This window comes from Bactrocera dorsalis, chromosome 6 (assembly GCF_023373825.1).
Source record: "Bactrocera dorsalis isolate Fly_Bdor chromosome 6, ASM2337382v1, whole genome shotgun sequence".
Lineage (NCBI taxonomy): Eukaryota > Metazoa > Arthropoda > Insecta > Diptera > Tephritidae > Bactrocera > Bactrocera dorsalis.
Genome location: NC_064308.1, coordinates 35320063 through 35341959, shown reverse-complemented (window position 1 = coordinate 35341959; position 21897 = coordinate 35320063). Strand labels below are relative to the sequence as shown.

Genomic DNA, 21897 nt, shown 5'->3' with positions numbered 1-21897 from the left:
ACATAACGTCCGCGGCATCATCACCAATTTGTTATTGCAAAATTTAATTATTTACTGAAATTTTTAAAATATCTGTAATACAATTTAAAAAATTCAAACACGCCATATATGAATATAAACGAACTTTTATTATATTCAATAATCCAGAATGCCATACGCACGAATCTGTCGCTGCATAAATGCTTTGTGCGCTATGAAGATGACTTTGGCTCCTTTTGGATGGTAGACGACAATGAATTCGTGAAACGACGCCATTTATCGCGCGGCCGTCCGCGCAAATATGAACCGTCGTCATCGCCTAAGACCAATTCGCAAACGTCCGTTAATGCTACTGTCGACAATGGCAATAGCACTAGCCGAGAAGCAAGAGGCAACAGTGATTCACAACAATTATTGAATAGGCAACAAAAGCAGAAACAGCGCAATATGCACAGTTTCGGTGGTAGTCAGGTGGCTGGCCACTGCATCAATGTAGATTGTGATAGTGTCGGTCGCAGCGTTCAAGGTTACCATGCTGCAACGGATGCTGCAACGGATGCTGCTACTCCAATAATGGCAGCTGCAATTAATAATTACTCTAATAACAACAGTAGCAACGGTATTAAAATTAAGAGTAGAAATAATAATAATAACAGCAACAAAAACAACAACCACAGTAATATGGATATTAATAATGGCGATCATGACGGCATTGATATCTGCGAAGGTAGCCAAAGGCATATAAGCGATTTTTGTAGCAATAAAAAAATAGGGAAATTTGATACTCATAAAAATTATAAAATGCCCAATGATAGTAATCTACTTTGCATCAATAATACTTTAATTGGTATTAACACATTTAAAAATTTAAGTATGCTTGCAACGACTGGCAACAAAGTCGCTAGTGCTAGTGGTATCAACATCGTCAGTGATGGCGTCGCGGCTGTCGATATTGATGCCATAATTGCGGTGAACAACAGTGGCGATGGCATAATTGGAAGCAATCGTATCGGTGCCAGTATTTATGGTGATGTCGGTGTCGTTACTGTTGATGCTGTAAATAATTTAAATGATGTTGCCGTAGGTGTTGGTGATAACGGCACCGACGGAATTTTCTCTTGCAACTTTCAACCGCAGTAAGAGTATTAATCAAATAAAACAATAAAAACCAAACCTTTTGATGTTCCATAGTTCATATCATTTATTATATCCAGTTCTAATGAGCCATGTACACACATGTATACACAAATACTGACGAGAATAAGTATGTACATATAGTATAACATATATGTATATATTGGCGTAACTGTATGTATATGTGTACACATGTAAGGTGTACATTAAACGGTAAGTAACATGCATGCGCAGTGTAAATTGTACACATCTACCTTAGTAAAGAAATTATATGTGCATACATATTTTGTATTGTAACTTTTTTTTCTGTAACTGTACACTTGTTTTTATAGTAGATTGTTCTTGTAATAGGCAGTTATTATTTACTGTTAATCGATTGCTTCTTCTTATTTCATTCGTAGTACGCGTTTTTTACTATGTCTTTCGAAAATAGTAGAAAATATATATATATATGTGCACGGGAGCATTGGTCAGTTGTTCTTTTTTATAGACGCGTTTGGAATTAAGTTAATATTATAGATTTTTTTTAATCTAAAAGTAAATAAATAATTAAAAATTTTAAATAATTAAAATAAGATTATAGTAAGTAATTTCTGATTTGTAGTCAAATATGTCGCGGGGAGGAAGCCTTTCAGAGTTTGAGCAGGGACGAGCACTAGGTTTGCGTGAAAGCGGTATGAAAATAAAAGAAATTTGCACATTACTAAACCGCCATAGAAATACAATTAGTTTTTTCTGAAAAACCCTTCAAAGTATGGCACTAATCAATGCAGTGGTAGAAAAACCAAAATAGATGTTCGATGCAAACGTCACATTCAACGCCTTGCACTCGTTGATCAAATGAGTTGTTCACAAATAAAGCGTCATTTGGATTTAGATGTAACAAGAATGCGAGTTTGTCAAATTATTCATCAAAATCCTAGCATAAAACACCTTTCTATGGTACCACAACCAGACCTTTTGCCTAGACATATATGTAGGTGCACGTTTAGCATTTGCAGATAAATACCAATTTTTGGATGAAGAATGGAGAAGCGTTGTGTTCAGCGATAAAAAACAGTTTAATCTCGATGGACCTGATGGTTTTAATAAATTTTGGCATCATACACAAAACCCTCGGCGCACGTGTCTCCGTCGAGTACACGGCGGAGGTTCTATAAAGGTGTGGGCAGCTTTTTGTTATGAAGGAAAAACTTCAATATGCTACATATCAATGAGTGCACAAATGTATTTAGACTTGCTTGATAGTGAATTGATAGAATTTGCAGGCCAATTTTACGAGGATAATTGGACTTTCCAGCAAGACAATGCCCCTATCCACAATGCAACCCTTACTAAAAGGTTTTTCAAGTCAAAAAACATTCCGCTTTTGGAGTGGCCAGCGAAAAGTTCAGATTTAAACCCTATCGAGGATCTGTGGGGAATACTATCTGCTAGAGTTTTTAAAAAAGGACACCAGTTTACTTCCCCAAAAGAGCCAAAATGGCAATACAGAGAGAATGGGCTTCAATAGACATGTTAAGGCTAAAATCTTTGGTTGAATCGATGCCATATCGACTTAACCAAGTCAAAATGAATAAAGGAAGGCATATTAATTACTAAAAACCCAATTTATCAAACTATTTGAAGAAAACAACTTATTGTTTAACATGCACATATAAATATTTTCTATGAAGCATATCTTTAGTGTTTAATTTTTTTGCATGTACAACAGGAATTTTAATTAATTTTTGTTGTATGATGTTACTATAAAAATAAATAAATAATAACAAAAACCAAAACTTTGATAGCTCGCTTTATTTCCAAACTTAACGGCTTTGAAGTCGAGCACATATAATTTCTTTACTTTTGTTTTCCTTATAAATATCAGTATTGTTATGTAAAGCTTAATGAACAAAATATAGCCAACACAAAAAGAAACGGTAAGGGGGTATTCTGGTCTAGAAATTAAAAAAATCGATTTTTTTTTATTTTAAAAGTTTAACTATTCAAGAATATGTGTACAAGAGGATTTTTCAAAATTCAAATTATGTTCGGAGATATACATAGGCACTGGTTCGGCCGGAACTAATCGAGCAAAAGACATTACGCGAAACTTTAAACGCGTTTTTCTCAAAACTGACTTTTTCGGGACGATACCCACGATTTCTCAGGTTTTACTGGACCGATTTTTATAGAGTCTATGGCTGGAACTAGCCCCATCTCCAAATTTTTATTTTTATTATTTTTAAAAAATTCGAAATAGTCAGAAAAAAGTGATCCAAAAAACATTTTTTTCAGGCAGTCGCTATTTTGTGAAAATTGTTTTTTCCCACTTTTCCGTAGTTCCGGCCATTGCGACATTATTCTAGATTAATAATCTTTTTTTTTGGTTTCAGAGAGCTGAAATCATGGGTGTGGTCACGTGGAAATTTTTAGAGACCCCCCACTTCGTCAGCTCATAATTTATGAATATACTTTTTTATTTTATAATTTTTTTCTGTACTCCTCTAAAATTAACAAATAACTAATAAAAAAAATGGATAGTAAAAATGTTAATTGCCTTTTTTTTACGACACTTTAAAAATTACCCGAAATTCATGCTTCTAGACCAGAATAGAATAGTTGCACTGAGAATGCAATTGCACAAATAAAAAATTCCATACAAGAAGGCAACTTTGGCAGGTCAATTTGTATGGCAGTTATATGCTACATGCATTTCCGACAAATGAGCAGTTTCTTGGAAGGAAAAGGGCGTGAAGTAGATCGATTTCTCAAAAACCCAGCGACTAGTTCGCGAGATGGCTAAATCGACTCAGCTCGTTCCGCTAATCACTTATACAAGTATATATACATTTTATAGAAGCTCCTACGTTTCCTCGGGCCAGTACTATTTTTTGATTTTACTACTACTTTACTTCTATAAATAGGGTATACGTATGTACTTATATATTTATTTACTCAAGAAGAGTTGCATTCCGAACGGCTGTCAGACCGTCTGAATATTCGTGCAATGGATATTTTAAGTAAAAGTTAAGATATCTTAATGAAACTTGGCGCACGTATGCCTCGATACTTTTGGAAGGTTGGTATTGCCGATGAAAAAAATCGGACTTTTACCACACCTGTGTCATTAATCGAAAACCTAAAATGCCCTAAAAGTAATCAAAGATACAAAAAGATAAAGATACAAAACTGTAATTTGGTGCAGAGCATCGAAGTTGAAATGGGATCTGTGGCTTACATTTTTTAAACGTGGGCGTGATCCTTCCATCTAATATTGTAGATTTAATGTACTTACATATATTTTTCAATGAAACAAACTCGTCGATAGCAAGTCCTTGTAGAATCTCCTCTTTTTATACAGTATTAAATCAGATTAATATCACGCTTTCTGCACATTTTATACAACTTTATCCATTTCATCAGAATCTTGCATTTTACCGTATGGAAATCAAACACCAATCATTATACGGGAACATATATTCAATAAGTGAGATATTTTAATGAGAATATTTTCCTGATAACAATGTCCTCTAACCTTCATTAACCTAATATACGGATTTTACAATTATGGTTTGACTTCATAGCATATATAATATATCGCTCAATATGTGAGGTATGTGAATGAAATTCAGAGATAAACTTTCTTTCATAATAGTGTGTCGTGTCTTCTGGTGTTAAAATCGGTTGAATTATCAGTTGTCTAGTTCAGAATTGGGATGAACCATGCAGTGCTTAAGTACCATTAATTAAAATAATTATAAGAAAGACATAACACCTAAATTCATTTCTGTTGTGCGTAAGCTTTTCATAAAATTCATCAGTCGTTTCGAGGCATGTTAATGCAAGATCATTAAACATACTTAATTTACTAATTTTAGATTTAATAAATAAATATTAGGGTAAAGTACTGAATAATTTAACCATCCTTAGATCTTAATTAAAAACAAGTAAAAACTAAACTACAACCTAGAAGATTTACGTTACCGTGCCACTTCATACATCACATAAGACTCCAAGGGTAACATGTATATCAAAAGTAGTTAATAGAACTTCCAATTTCTTACTACATACAAAAAATCGCGATGGAAGAATTCCAAAGACAAACAAATCAGGCAGACTTATCTATTTATAGTTATAAGTTCGATAGATATTCAGCACTTTTCCCGCAGCGGTACTTAAATAAGATAAAGTATTGGAATAGAATATTCGAACGATCAACATAGGACTATCATAGTCTAAACTTTAGACTCTTCCGCAAAAGTGTTCATTATTAACTCAATCTGTTACTGATTGTCTGCAATTAACCCAATATGATTTATTGTAAACTATGCAACTAAACTTTTCTTAGTACACAATCATTAATATTTTGCATATTTTCATAGCAAGTTAGGTACGAATTCGCTAATGTAAACAGTTTACTCTTCATGGAACCGACTTCACTTTCACCCACAACATACTCGCCACATATCTATAGTACGTAAATATAGAAAAGTTCTGGAGAAGGATTTTGTAATAATTATAAACGAAGTTTTGAAAAACTCATTAACATTAAAGGAAATGGATAGTTATCATTATTCATTATATTGTATAAAGCTTCATTGCGAAAGCACAATTAGTGATTAGGATTAATCGAAATTTGCCAGGAAGAGTTGTTAGCCACACATTTTAAATGCTTGAACAAATTAAAATTTAGCTTTTTATTTTATTCTCTTTTGTTAAAGGGTCAATTTACTAATCCCTTAGGGGCTTAAAAGTAATGGGTATTTGTGTTGATCCTGTTCCCGCCCAAACTGCTTGCAGTAACAATAAATAACCCATGGAGATTCATCTAAAATCAGTAGGAAAAAATAGTTTTATTAAAAGATAATCTTATACTTGATCAAAGTATTTTGTTTATAAAACTTTTTCCAGACTTCAGGAAAATTCCAAAAGTAATTATTCAAAAAAAAACTCAAAATTAAAAACAAATTCTTCTCAAGTACTAGTTTTTAAAAAGCTGTATAAATTTCATTGAAATCTACAGCATTGTAAAACCCGCTTTTGATGTTTTACACCTCGCTCCACTGATCACTTCGAGCCGCTACTAGCTACCTGCTCTCTAAAGTTTCAGAGCGCCCGAGATCCCTTGCTGATTATAGAATAACTCGAAAAGTATTTTAAAATTTACTTTATTTTGCAAAAAAGTTACTATTTGACTAATTTAAGAAGGTCGGAACATTTAGAAGCCAGAAAAAGCCGATTTTTTTAATTTTAATTTTTAGCATAAAAACATTAAAGAAAATTCGATTAAAAATAGTGTTTTAGTGCATATTTTAACGTTTCTTTAATGATTGAACCACTCAAAATTATTAGAAAATAACGGAAGAATCCATGTTTCAGTGGAACTTGCCACAATTGATAACGTCGTCCATTGGCGGGCAAAGACTGTAATTGTTATCTGTAACAGTGTATATAAATATCTCCTTAATTTTTACTTTTTAACTCTATGTGAACCTCAAAATGCCAATAAAAATTTAAAACTAAAATTTTTTTCTATTGTTTGAACTTTTAAATCGATTTTAAGTGTAAAATTTGTCATTTTTTACATATAAAATTTCAGAAATCAAAATAATTATCAATATCTTTGGTTCAGATAGAACAGGTTTTTATACAAGGTGCGTTCCGAATTAAACAGGTCTTTTTTAATCTATTTTTTATTCTTTAATATGGTGTGATAGAATCTGCTATCTTTATCGATTGTCCCGTGAGAATTTCATGACATTTCTTAGATTGGAAGTGAAGTTATTGCCTTTTAAGTGTCAGTATGTTTATGTTATCGGTTCGAAAATGAGCTTCGAACAAAGAGCCAACATTAAATTTTGTTTTAAAATTGGTAAAACTTTTACCGAAACGTTTCAATTGCTGAAACAAGCTGTGTGCACGGTTTGTTCCGAACAAATTGACTGACGCCAAAAAACTGCTCAGAATCCAACATTCGAAGGACGATGATTTGACCAAAAATCACAATTTAACCATTAACCACTCCCCTTATTCACCTGATATGGCACCGTGCGACTTGTTCCTTTTCGAAAAAATGCATTTGCCATGAAAGCGTCATGCAGACGCAGAAGCCATTGAAAAGGCTTGCACCGGCATACTAGCCGCCATACCGGCCAACGAGCTTCGACATGCTTTTGGACTGTGCAAAAAACTGTATTGAAGCAGAAGGAGTCTATTTTAAATAAAATAAGTCCTGTTTACTTTGGAACCCACCTTGTACTCTACAAAATAGAAAGTTGAATCAGATTGCTAGGTGAGATTTGTTTTTGCAATCATGCTCACCAAATGTAAAAACATTGCTTTCAGAAAATGCTCCTCAAAGTTTTAATAAGCGACTGACACGTGTTCGACGCGCTTGTCTATTGCCAGAAAATTTTTGAACCACTTCGAAATCAAAGCTAATATTTAATATTTATGTTTTCAGTTCGCTTTAAAAGAGATTAAGCTCAAAAAGAATCGATTTTTTCGACTGCATTTTTTAAAATGATCCGACGTCCTTACTTTCTTCAAACTGAATAATATATAAACATGGATGTAACATATAGATTTCATTAAAACAAATAAATCAATAAATTTTTTTGTAATACGGTAGGTATCTTTAATTTACTTAACTCATAAAAACATGTTTTAATTTATTTATAACACATTCGTAAATAGAAAAATATATGCTATTTTCAAACCATTCGTGTTGGTTCTGTATATTAACTCTCTAATACAAAATATGTGAAATGATTTATTTTCGCTTTTATAAGAAATATTCATATAATATTTTTTTGTCAACTTTATGGCTTGCACTCTTTTTTCCTAATTAGTGATTTTGTCCTTCTATCAACTTTTTTAACAAAAGTCTTTTTTTTATAAATGTTACAGCAACATGCTTTAAAAACTTAACATTAAATAATAACATTTTAAAGGCATTTTGAAACCAAAATGTCAATTAATAAAGATAACTGACATTGTTTCAAACAAATATGCATACAGGAACGCAATCCACGATTCTCGGCCGACTTCACCACCTTATGGCAAACACGATTATTTAACTAATTTACAGGTATGTAATTTCTTTAAACATATGCAGATATATGTACATACATATATTGTATCACAATCCAGAAATATATTCATAGGTCCGGTAAAAAGCAATCCATTATTTGTCCTATAAATTGAATGTTTTAATTAGCATAGTGAGATTGATCCGACTAAAATATGTATGTACCGTTTTTCAATAAGTTAAAAATATATTTGTTGCTATTTTGAAGGTAATTTCATAATGCCACTCTCATACAACCCCTCTCATTCACTTTCAAACACTGGGAAGATCGATTTTCATAAGCTTATCTTGAGACCAATTTTTCACCAAAATCATCCGCCATAGGCAGGCACAGTCAGTAATCATTTGGTGGCATGTTCAGACTACATGGTGGATGTATAAGAAACTTTCAAATAAGCTAATTGGGGCGAGTCATTATCGTTCAGCAATCATATTCAACCTTATCGAAAACTTCGCGTGAATGCCATTCCCCATGGAAAAATTCACAAATTTGTATTTTTCTTATCGTGAACTTCACATGGGAATTGAATTCTTTCTTTTTCTTTTTTAAGTGAATCCATGCTAATCGTTCACAAAATTGTTAGTCAATAAAATGTTAGCTTACTTTTGTAACTATTTATTTCATTTTAAAAACATTTTTATATGAACTAAGGCTTATTAACAAAATTCATTTGACGTTTTTGGCCAGCAGTGAGCGAAAATCCCGATAAAGGAAAAAGTTTAAAAAAATAAAACAACGAGAAAGTGTATGTATTTTGAATAACGTTGCGTGATTCTTCTGATAGCAAAGATTCGAAATCGATTCCAGAATGAAAAAAGAGAACCATTGATTTTGAGGTTGCTAGCCAGTGTGAGTATATTCAATTTTTATTTATCCTTTATTCCTTAAAATATACCAATACATTCGAAAATTGTTATCTGCATAATTTATTTAGATATTACCGACTCAATCAAAAAATATTTACTATATATAATTAAAAATCAAGACACTTGTTTAAGCTAAAACAGTCGCATAATTAGCTTTATAGGTTTACAAAGTTCAAAACTAAATCTGTATATAATATGTTACAGCTTGCCGAAGTTCACAATAACATAATCGAAATTCGAACACTTCACACGAAATTCGCGTTCGCGTAAATATAATAATACATGGGAATGATTTATTCACTCGAAGTTTACGATGAGACTGATTATTTAGTACAAAATTTATCTATCTAACGCCATATTGCATTTATGTACAGAACGCGTGAAAAAGATTACTAAGGCCATTTAATAGAGAAATTATGGATTTCATCGTTTGACTAAAACTATTTAAGAACCATAAATTCTGATCAACTGAACTTTTTCAAATAAAACACCTTAAAAAAGCTTTCAAAACAAAATACAAGTTTTATGGAAACTGTTATTGATTAGAAAATGATACGAATTTACGTCTATAAATATTTGATGAAAACAAAAATATGAAAATGGTCTCAAAAGGATTTTCGATCTACCCATATATGTATCTCATTTTTATACTCTTGCAACCTGTTGTTACGGAGTATAATAAAGGGTGATTTTTTAAGAGCTTGATAACTTTTTAAAAAAAAAAAAACGCATAAAATTTGCAAAATCTCATCGGTTCTTTATTTGAAACGTTAGATTGGTTCATGACATTTACTTTTTGAAGATAATTTCATTTAAATGTTGACCGCGGCTGCGTCTTAGGTGGTCCATTCGGAAAGTCCAATTTTGGGCAACTTTTTCGAGCATTTCGGCCGGAATAGCCCGAATTTCTTCGGAAATGTTGTCTTCCAAAGCTGGAATAGTTGCTGGCTTATTTCTGTAGACTTTAGACTTGACGTAGCCCCACAAAAAATAGTCTAAAGGCGTTAAATCGCATGATCTTGGTGGCCAACTTACGGGTCCATTTCTTGAGATGAATTGTTGTCCGAAGTTTTCCCTCAAAATGGCCATAGAATCGCGAGCTGTGTGGCATGTAGCGCCATCTTGTTGAAACCACATGTCAACCAAGTTCAGTTCTTCCATTTTTGGCAACAAAAAGTTTGTTAGCATCGAACGATAGCGATCGCCATTCACCGTAACGTTGCGTCCAACAGCATCTTTGAAAAAATACGGTCCAATGATTCCACCAGCGTACAAACCACACCAAACAGTGCATTTTTCGGGATGCATGGGCAGTTCTTGAACGGCTTCTGGTTGCTCTTCACCCCAAATGCGGCAATTTTGCTTATTTACGTAGCCATTCAACCAGAAATGAGCCTCATCGCTGAACAAAACACGCGCGCGAAACACATTTCGAACCGAACACTGATTTTGGTAATAAAATTCAATGATTTGCAAGCGTTGCTCGTTAGTAAGTCTATTCATGATGAAATGTCAAAGCATACTGAGCATCTTTCTCTTTGACACCATGTCTGAAATCCCACGTGATCTGTCAAATACTAATGCATGAAAATCCTAACCTCAAAAAAATCACCCGTTAGTTTTGTTCGCCTAACGGTTGTATGTATCATTTAAAACTAATCGAATTAGATATAGAATTATATATATATACATATATAGGTGATCAGGATGACTGAACGACTTCAAATCCGTGTGACTCTCTGTCTACCCGTCCGTCCGTGCAAGCTGTTATTTGATGGACATGGCATGACCAAAAACTGTTCAAGCCCCTATGTACCGAATATTTGGATCCCAGAATTTTTAGTTGACAAATATCAGACAATGTGTGAGAAATATAATTAAAATTCAGGGATAATACTCTCCTGATAATAATATCTCTGTGTTGAATCAATTCAATACTGAGTCCCCATTTACCTAAAATAAAGATTTTCGAACTTCCGGATGACTTGATTCCGCATATATTGGCCAGTATGTGAGTTATATCAAAGAAAATGAGAGAGCGTGTTCTACTCACAACAGGGTATCTCTGTGCCTAAAACGGATAAAAATTAACGAAAACTTGACCCCCCCATATAACTCCCGGCTTACTTTACTCTATATGACTCGTAATGGTATGTGAGGTACTTAAAAAAACATTTGATTGATGTGTTTGAGCTATACATTTATAATTGCTTGGATTCCTATCCTCTGGTTAACGTTTTGCAACTTAAGGCTTTAATTCTTGCAAGTTGCAAGAGTATAAAATGTTCGGTTACACCCGAACTTAGCTCTTCCTTACTAGTTCTTTTATGTCTTTTTCAGGTTAGATAATTTTGAATTGCAAAAATTATGTTTATATGAAAGTTTGGATCAGTAGTTTTTTTTCGTGTTCTAATTCATAATTTTCTTAAAATATATATATTTCACTGTGTTTAAGGATAGGTTTTATATTTTTAGTTTTAGACTATGATTTCAAATTTATTTCTTAATGAAGAACTGAAATTAACTAATAGATAAAAATATAATGAAACCATATTTCTTTAAATTAAAAAACAATCAGATTATTATTTTCTGTATCTTCAAGTTTATCTTCTTTATAGTTGAATGAATTTTTCGAAAATGTATTTATAGTACTCTTTGTTTTAAATATGCATATGTTTGCTACACATTAACGGTTTAAAAGCTTTGACTTATTAATTACAAAACGGAGAACATCTAAAATAGCGGTGTATGTACCTGTAACACCCATATAAGCATTAATAATAGATATTTTAATAACACCTAAGTTCAAATGTCTGAACTATTTTGCAGAACATGTGGACCTCCATATCTGAAGATCCCACAGCAATAAATATTGATCCAACATTATCAAAGCAAATGCATGAAAGCTATCGACATTTTGCAGCAGCTACTGAATTACATTTAACCCACCTACCGCATAAACTGCAAATAAATTCTCCAAATCATCCTGATATTCGGTGAGATCTACTTTAAATAAAGTAGGCAGAGTTTGTGCCTATCATATATACATACATATACATAAATATCTATGTCATTTTTATTAGCTGGTTTAATGAAAATATTCTGTACAGATTGCACGAACATCAGCAGACGACATATCATGCTTATCCACAGAAAGATTATATTACTCAACAGCACCACAGCCATTTATATCGTCGACAACATAGCTATTTACACAATCACCATCATCATTTGTCTTATACGGCGCGACAGTTAGATGTTAGAAATTGTGATAGTAACAGCACTCTACCAATGACGACTCCTTTTATGACCCGCACCGAAAAGTACTTACTAAATAACATAGATAAACATTGTCGCAATCCGCTAAAAGTGGATCAAATGCGTGATCAAACTTATCATATTCCGCACGAAATTACAACAGAGGAGGCACAGTCCCTTTCCACTGAATATGGAACCTGTGAGAATGTCTTAAAAGATATTGCAATAATTAAAGAGACACATGTGTACAATAAATCGAAAGAGATATCAAACACCGTTAGAAAAGCAAATTCTATCATCCATGGCGATGGGAAGAAAAGCAAACACCTCATCGAAAGAAAAGATAAACAAATCAATAAAGAATTGATATGAAAAGAGCAAAGTGGACATTGTAGTATATTTTCGAATTTATATATATATATATATATATATAATCCTATCAATATCGCTGTTATGCCAGTTTCATTTGAAGCAATATGAGAATATTCATATATAATGTAATGCTCGTATAAAATACTTTTGTATCACTAATACACATAATTTTAAATACACATATTATGGCTTATAAAATAAATAAACGAAAAGTAACATATCAAGAGTAAATTAGTTTTACCTTCGAATCGATAAAGCTTGAAAAGCGGATACACTTACAAAGAACCAATTAGTTATAAATCGTAATACGACCTGTATTGCATTCAATGGGATAATTTATTTTTAAGTTTCAAGGGGGATACTCTTGCTCTTACCAGTTTGCACGATGACGCAAAATGCAAAAATCCTACACCAAATTATGCAAGGCCTTTAGAACACCCATTGCAGAATCTACTTATACATATATGAAAAGCTGATTCGGTCAATTTATTGTGAATGACTATTGTAAATTGGCGCATTTAAAAAATTATAAAATCTATTTAAAACTTAACTTCTAGCACGAAAATAAACATGGGTTTTGGTCTGACATATTTTACGGCCAATGAAAATATTTTTCTGCGTGTGTTTTGTTCCTGTGTCGTTGCACCAATTGGATAATTCTAAAATTCGTGCATTAAGGTCACCGTGCAAGGGTTTTGCAAGAGCAAGAGAATCCCTCTAAAATATGAAGAAAAGTTTTCTCAAATATAGCGAGCAGAAATATATCAAATCGAATTTGTGTAGTATTTAAGTTGCTGGTTTCTTACGTACGCACACCAAATTTCCATGTTGATACAACAGAAACTCCTCACCACAGCTGATACAGAATAAATTTCTAAACCCTATAAGTTTTTTTTTTTAATTTATGTACTAAAAAACGCCTATGTATATAGTCCTGCCATAAATATTTTCAAGTTCTGATCGTTACAAAAATGAAACTATGAACAAATTTATAATGTATAAAAATGCGTTCGCGAAGTTTTTATGACTGAATTGGTTCTAACCACGCGAGGTTGACCACTTCTCTATCTGTCATCAACTCTAGACGTTCAATAAATTTCACTTGTGCTCCTTGTGATTGTACATAAACCAATCATAGCAATCTTTTATCTCCACACTCCATAGTAAATAAGCCAAAGAAAACTCTTAACTCATTTTTATATGTGAGTGGACACTGCATACAAATTATAATTAAAAAACGGTTGCCCCGAAACTGTAATGCCGTTCACAAATATACTTCTTCTTCTTTACTAGCATAGGCACCGCTTACGCGATTATAGCCGAGTTAACAACCGCGCGCCAGTCGTTTCTTCTTTTCGCTACGTGGCGTCAATTGGATATTCCAAGCGAAGCCAGGTCCTTCCAATGGAGTGGAGGTCTTCCTCTTCCTCTGCTTCCCCCGGCGGGTACTGCGTTGAATACTTTCAGGGCTGGAGTGTTTTCGTCCATTCGGACAACATGACCTAGCTAGCGTAGCCGCTGTCTTTTAATTCGCTGAACTATGTCAATGTCGTCGTATATCTCATACAGCTCATTATTCCATCGAATGCGATATTCGCCGTGGCCAATGTGCAAAGGACCATAAATCTTTCGCAGAACCTTTCTCTCGAAAATTCGCAATGTCGACTCGTCAGTAGTTGTCATCGTATAAGCTTCTGCACCATATAGCAGGACGGGAATTATGAGCGACTTATAGAGTTTGGTTTTTGGCTTGTTGGCAAGAGTTATCCTGCGTTGGATTTCCAGGCTGACATTATTGGTGGTATTAATACTGGTTCGTATATAGACGAAATTATCTACAACTTCAAAGTTATGACTGTCAACAGTGACGTGGGGGCCAAGACGCGAGTGCGATGACTGTTTGTTTGATGACAGGAGATATTTCGTCTTGTCCTCGTTTACTGCCAGACCCATTTGCGTTGCTTCCTTGTTCAGTCTGGAGGAAGCAGAACTAACGGCGCGGCTGTTATCAATATCATCAGCATACGCCAGCAGCTGTACACTCTTATAAAAGATTGTACCTGCTCGATTAAGTTCTGCAGCTCGAATTATTTTCTCCAACAGCAGATTGAAGAAATCGCACGATAGGGAGTCGCCTTGTCTGAAACCTCGTTTAGTATCGAACGGCTCAGAGAGGTCCTTCCCGATCCTGACGGACTTTTTGGTGTTGCTCAACGTCGGTTTACATAGCCGTATTAGTTTACCGGGAATCCCAAATTCAGACATCGCGGCATAAAGGCAGCTCCTTACGGTGGTATGTCTCTATTCTCCTTTCACGGATCTTTTCCAAGATTTGGCGCATGGTGAATATCTGGTCGGTTGTTGATTTGCCAGGTCTAAAGCCACACTGATAAGGTCCAATCAGTTTATCGACGGTGAGCTTTAATCTTTCACACAATACTCTGGAAAGAACCTTATACGGGATGTTGAGGAGGTTTATCCCACGATAGTTGGCGCAGATTGTAGGGTCTCCCTTTATGTCCCTGATTGGGAAGAGCAGACTTAAATTCCAATCGTTGGGCATGCTTTCGTCCGACCATATTTTGCAAAGAAGCTGATGCGTGCTCCTTATCAGTTCTTCGCCGCCGTGTTTGAATAGCTCGGCCGGCAATCTCCCGACCCCTGCCGCTTTGTTGTTCTTCAGGCGGGCAACTGCTATTCGAACTTCTTCATGGCCGGGTAATGGAACGTCTGCTCCATCGTCATCGATTGAGGAATCGGGTTCGCCTTCTCCTTTTGTTATGTGTTCACTGCCATTCAGCAGGCTGGAGAAGTGTTCCCTCCATAATCTAAGTATGTTCTGGGCATCGGTGGCTAGATCACCTTAGGGGGTTCTACAGCAGTATGCTCCGGTCTTGAAACCTTCTGTAAGCCGCCGCATTTTTTCGAAGAATTTTCTAGCATTATCCCTGTCGGCCAGCTTATCAAGCTGTTTGTACTCACGCATTTCGGCATCTTTCTTCTTCTGTCTGCAAATGCGTCTCGCTTCCCTCTTCAACTCTCGGTATCTATACCATCCCGCACGTGTTGTGGTCGATCGTAACGTTGCGAGGTAGGCAGCCTGTTTTCTCTCCGCTGCGACACGGCACTCCTCGTCGTACCAGCTGTTCTTTTGCACTTTCCGAAAACCAATGGTTTCGGTTGCAGCTGTACGTAAAGAGTTTGAAATGCCGTCTCACAGTCCCCTTATAGCGAGTTGTTGACGAGTGCTCTCAGAGAGCAGGAGTGCAAGCCGGGTGGAAAATCGCTCGGCTGTCTGTTGTGATTGCAGCTTCTCGACGTTGAACCTTCCTTGTGTTTGTTGGCGTGGGTTTTTTGCTGCACAGAGGCGGGTGCGAATTTTGGCTGCAACAATATAGTGCTCCCAGTCGATGTTAGGACCTCGGAGCGCACGCACATCTAAAACACTGGAGACGTGTCTTCCGTCTATCACAACATGATCGATCTGGTTGGTGGTTTTTCGATCCGGAGACAGCCAGGTAGCTTGATGTATCTTCTTATGCTGGAAACTAGTACTACAGATAACCATATTTCGGGCCCCGGCGAAGTCGATCAGCCTCAACCCATTTGGGGATGTTTCCTCGTGGAGGCTGAATTTACCGACCGTAGTGCCAAAGATACCTTCTTTGCCCACCCTGGCGTTGAAGTCGCCAAGCACGATTTTGACAGCGTGGCGGGGGCATCTCTCATAAGTGCGCTCCAAGCACTCATAAAAAGCATCTTTGGTCACATCGTCCTTCTCTTCCGTTGAGGCGTAGGCGCAAATCAGCGATATGTTTAAGAACCTCGCTTTGATGCGGATTGTGGCTAGACGTTCATTCTCCGGAGTGAATGATAGTACTCGGCGACGGGGTCTCTCTCCCACCACGAATCCAACACCAAACTTGCGCTCCTTTATATGGCCACTGTAGTAAATGTCACAAGGACCTACTCGTCTCTGTCCTTGTCCCGTTCATCGCATTTCTTGGACGGTGGTGATGTCAGCCTTTATTTTCACGAGGACATCAACCATCAACCTGGGCAGCGGCACCTTCCCAATTAAGGGACCGGACATTCCAGGTGCATGCCCTCAATTCGTAGTCCTTATTTCGTTTGCCATGGTCGTCATCAAAAGGGGGGTCTCTCATCCGAGGCTGATTGTTGGTTTTCATTGGGGGTGTTTTTTTACTTGGCGGGTCCCAAACCCAGCGCATAACCCCATGCAGGGGATGTTTCGCCTTCTCACTTTAGCTCGCCTTCTAACGGATGTTCTTAGGCTACCCAGAGGATACTTGGTCATTTCTGGCTACTCCCAAGTGAATGGCGATCAGAGAACTTTCCTCACTTGCGTGAACTTCTTGACATGACTCATCCTCCAAAGTTAAGTTATTAAGTTCCATTTTGAATTTATTATGTCCATTTTACTAATCGGTTCCAAATATATTGCTGTATTATTTCTCAGTTTAGGCACTGAAGCTCCTGGTTTAACAGCTTCATTAATGTATAATGATTTAACTTGCGGTGGTAGCATGAGCAAAGTTAATAACCACATCATCAATTGGATTTGTTCTTTTTTGCCTTTTTGAGTTTGTGACAGCGTTTGAAAAGCTATGCTACTCCCGTAGTATTTCGTTTTGCTATTGCTACCGCTCTCACTTTGACGGGAGTGGTAGCAGAGCTATCGCAGAACAACGAGAAAGTATTGTGCTCTGCTCTGCTCGGAGTTTTATGAAGTAAAAAACTACAGCAGTAGCAATTGCAAAGAATGAAGTTGAAGTTGTGTAGCTGTAGAGGTTGTAAAAAATTCAGAGCGATATGAGAGCAGAGCTAATTAAAATTTTCATTTGCTACAGCTCTCGCATGTGTTTGTTGTTTCTTCTGCTTTTGCTATTTTCTGTCATAATAAAATGAATTGAAACAAAAAATTTAATAATAATATTTTATTCAGAAACCAAAATTTTGATAGAAAATAACAAAAACAGAAAAAAAACACATATGAGAGCTGTAGTACATGGAAATTTTAATTAGATCTGCTCTCATATCGCTCTCAACTTTTTGATACCGCTACAGCTCCGCTCTCACTTTGAGCGGTAGGAATGGCATAGCAATAATTCTATAAATTTCGCCGCAACGGAGTAGTAAATGAAACTCTAGTTCGTAGTACTATTTGTTACTCTTAAAGTCAACACTTAACTTTATTTTTATCTTCTGTTTTACGGATTGGTTGTTTCCGGTGGGCATAATTTGTGAATGGGTCGTTTAAGGATCCCATTTTGTTATTTTAGAGTTACAACTATTATTTTTTCATCACTTCCTGGAAGAGTGTTAATAGTTTTGGCTAATGGCTATTTGCTGTATGAGTCTCTTCATCTTTTATATGTACTATTTTACCTCCTGCTAAATTGGGTTGTTTGGTTTTCCATTTCATATGTTGTTGCAAGATTACAACATATTCGCTTTCCCACCGTTTCCAAAAGTCTTTTTTCATTTTTTGTGTGCATTTCCATCTATCTAATGATTCAATTCGTAAATCATCAATTGCTTCAGAACAATCTATCATTGGGCATCCTATTAAAATATGTCCAAGTGTTAAGACATCTATATTGTCTTGAATTCAGCATGTTTTAATCTGTAATAGTAAAGTAGTAATATATTCAAATATTAATTTACTTTCGCCTATCACTCCTTTAAAATGATATTTGACCCATTGTCCGAGTTAATATGTTGACTTTTACAGTCTGTCAAGTAAGAGCGTGGTCGTGTTAATTTATATGAAAAATTATTTTAGGAAACTTTCACTTTTATATGTACATTGTACACTTTACAAACAATGATGCAATTTGGTCAATAATATGTCCAGTCACCACCGGCAAGGAGAAAGCTTCTCTCTATCGGCTCGCGAAGGAATTAGAGCAAAATCTTTCATTAACTGTCGTTAAAGTCGACACGCTCTTACTTGACAGACTGTGCCTCTTCTGAAAAAAATCTATTCAAAGCAGATAGGAACTCTTCGGTCGTTAAATCACTTACTGCTCTAAATGAATAGCTTTTGTTGTCATACATACAGATACAACTATACATCCTTTAAATGTTAAATGCTTTTCCTTTCGTACATTTCATATGAATGGGTCCTGCATAGCATATTCCAACGTGTGAATGGAATGGACATCGATACTCGGATTCTTCGGAAATATTTATCATAATTTGTTTTGCTACTTCTTTGCGCTAACGAAATTGCCTTTTTTATAGAATTATTCAATCCAATAATTCCGTCTAATCATTGCTTCCATTAGCTTATTTCCCCCATGTAAAATTATTTTATGAACATTTTCAATTATCGACGATGATAAATGGAATTTATTTAGTATTATTGGATGTTTCTTATCAAATTACATTGTCCAATCTTCCTAATACTCGACGGATTCCATTACTATCTAATATTGGTTTTAGCTAGCAATATTACTTTTGTTACTAATATCTTTTTTATTTTTATTCTAAACTCTGAATTTCCTCCTAAATTACAACCTTTTCTGATATCTTGTTATCATATCTTCAGTTTTTTAATTTCTCATTTTTCTAAGTATGTAGGACATTTTTCTCCACTTATTCTTTTAAAAAATCGTTGTACATAACCTTCTACCCTTATTAATTTGGTAAAACTAGAATATTACCATATGCAAGAAGTGTAATTCCTTTGATGTTGTGACGGACATTGCATCAATTGTAGAACTCTTCTGTGTTGACCATTGATTATCTTCTTCTTGTAAAAATTTTAGACCTCTCCCCCATATATCGTGATCTACCAGTATGTTCGCAAATATAGTTGTGAGACTGCTTTTTCGAATCACTGTTTAATGTGAAAATTAATATTTTCTGCATCTATTTTCACCTCCTTTTTTCACGTGGCCCGTTTCTGAATATTCTCTCCTAAATTGCACATATTGTTTTCTTAATTCCACATTTGCGTCTCAAGATTAAGAAAACTCGCCATTGCTTGTTTGAGAGAGTCGCCTAAATGTCTTTCTTTTTTAAAAGGCAGATTGACAACCAATCGATTATTTTCATCTTTCACTAATGCGTTATCAAATAATTTTTGGCATTCATCGTCATTTGTTGTACATATTTGTGGGAGTTGTGTGTCTTCTATTTCGCAAAACTTCTCCAATATTCTAGTAATCACTACTAAAATTTGTTGTAGAACTCCTGACAATAGCCATATATGGGTGCGGATAGTTTCTTACTTTTCCGACTTACATTTACATTTATGTAGCTAAGTTATGCTCTTTTTTATGAGGCGATAATACTTGCTTTTTTTACGATACTCTCTTATCACATGATGCTTATGTTAAGGGGTTAGGGGTAGCTAGAATTTTCAAAAAATTATTTTTTCGCATTTTCGTTAAGTGTAATATCTTAAAAACATTCTCTGAAAATTTCACGTTGATCCGATAATTAGTTTTTGAGTTATTCGACAAATAACAAAGAGAGTTTGGGCACTTCAATGCAAAAAGGCAAACTTTAAACGCACTCATTTTTTCGTGCCTCTGACTACCTAACACCTAAAGTCGTATTTTGTGTATACATATTTTCTGTATACACTATATACAATTCAATTCCATTTCCATTAATTTCAATGATGATTTCGGCTGATTTTTGATGAATTCACGCACAGTTTCGATGGAATTTCCGGTGATCACGGATTTTGATTGGCCCATCAATTTCATCAATTGAAACGTTTAGACAAAAGTTTTACTAATTTTAAAACAAAATTTAATGTTGGCTCTTTGTTCGAAGCTCATTTTCGCACCAATAACACAAAGATACTGACACTTAAAACGCAATAACTTCACTTCCAATCAATAGAATGTCATGAAATTCTCACTGTACAATCAATAAAAATAAAAAAAAATTATAATTACTATAATTATAGATGACGTCACCAGGGACGTTAGATTCAAAAAGTCCTGTTTACTTTGGAACACACCTTGTATGTTTACTTTGTATATACTATAATTTATGTGTTTTCTTTTAAAAGCAATAATTACATTTTTATGAGGTAAGTCTCATATTACATTTAACATTTAGTGAACTGTATTTTCACTCGGCTTAACTTATTGTTTACGTACTTGTATGTGTAAGTACTATATTTATGAATTAATGCAGTTACATAAATTTTCCATTTATAAATGTTTTCTCTATGATAAGGAAATTTTCATGAACAACACACTCTATATAGCATACCTCTCAATGAGGAGATCTTACATTCAGCTCCTCTGACCCCAGCGTCCCATCCACCTTTTAAAGCGTCCACATAACTGCGCTGTTCCTCTTTTACTTGGGGGGATTCGGAGTTAAGTATAGGTTTCCGACCGACTGAGCATATTTTAAAGTTTGATTACTCTTGTAGCATCATTTGATCGCTTTTGTGTTTCACGATATGCGTGGGCGGAGGCGCTGTCTCTTTGCTAACTCGCCTTACGGTTAGGTTTGCGCTAACCGGACGACATCCTGTGGGCTTAACTAACTTTTGGCTCCTGAAACTCCCTTACCTGCACCGGTATTGCCGCTGTTGCCGTTGTTCTTTGTCTTTTGCTGTTGTCGCTGTCTTACCGTTGTTGTTGTTTCAGAGCCCACTTGTCCTTAGGACTCTTGGATAAACGCAGTCAACCATCGGATCGACGTTTAGAAAGCGTTAGTTCCGAATGTGGCCCGGTTATGGGAAGGCTACGTTCTCATACAGCTAAATTAACCTCCTGGGGGGAAATCAACCAATGGTGGTTAAGAGGTGTTAGTTTTTGATTTCCGCACCCATGTGACCTCTAACAACCCGTATGAAAAGTACCAAGCACAACCACAGCGATTGGGAGGTACGGAAAATGCCTTGGAACTTCTGCCGCACGGCAAGGTGCCTGCCATTCGCAAAGACTAATCCATACGTTAGTTTGTTGGTTACACTTTGACTTCGAATAAAATAAAATAACTTTAAAAATTAAAAAAATTATGTTGGCATATAGCACTGTTTTTCAAAAAATTTAAAATTCTAACAAAATGCATTGAAGCGTCTCCGTTATAATTCTATAATTTAGTCAAAATTGGAACTATTCTGGTTACCTACACCACCACGAAGAAGTTTTTGTTAATGATCGTTAATATTTATTTAAGGGGTTCAAAGAAAGCGAAACCGCGAGTGAAGC

The 21897-nt window shown here is 35.3% G+C and overlaps 2 protein-coding genes across 15 annotated transcripts in view; both read left to right on the top strand.

Annotated features, from left to right (window-relative positions):
- The window catches only part of LOC105228402 (putative uncharacterized protein DDB_G0282133), a 170108-nt gene extending 157243 nt beyond the window's left edge, over positions 1-12865 (top strand). For 6 of the 14 annotated variants that reach the window (XM_049460079.1, XM_049460077.1, XM_049460071.1 and 3 more), the window contains 4 exons: positions 148-1115; positions 8119-8188; positions 11885-12051; positions 12166-12864. In XM_049460079.1, coding sequence (XP_049316036.1) covers positions 148-1115; positions 8119-8188; positions 11885-12051; positions 12166-12685 — 1725 coding nt within the window. In that variant the 3' untranslated portion in view covers positions 12686-12864. Of the gene's footprint in view, positions 1-147; positions 1116-8007; positions 8189-11884; positions 12073-12138 lie in introns of those variants that run through there. The other 8 variants (XM_049460075.1, XM_049460076.1, XM_049460078.1 and 5 more) reach the window with 4 other exon arrangements.
- The window catches only part of LOC125779311 (uncharacterized), a 329486-nt gene that overhangs the window by 154267 nt on the left and 153322 nt on the right, over positions 1-21897 (top strand). The gene's annotated exons all lie outside the window — the stretch shown is intronic.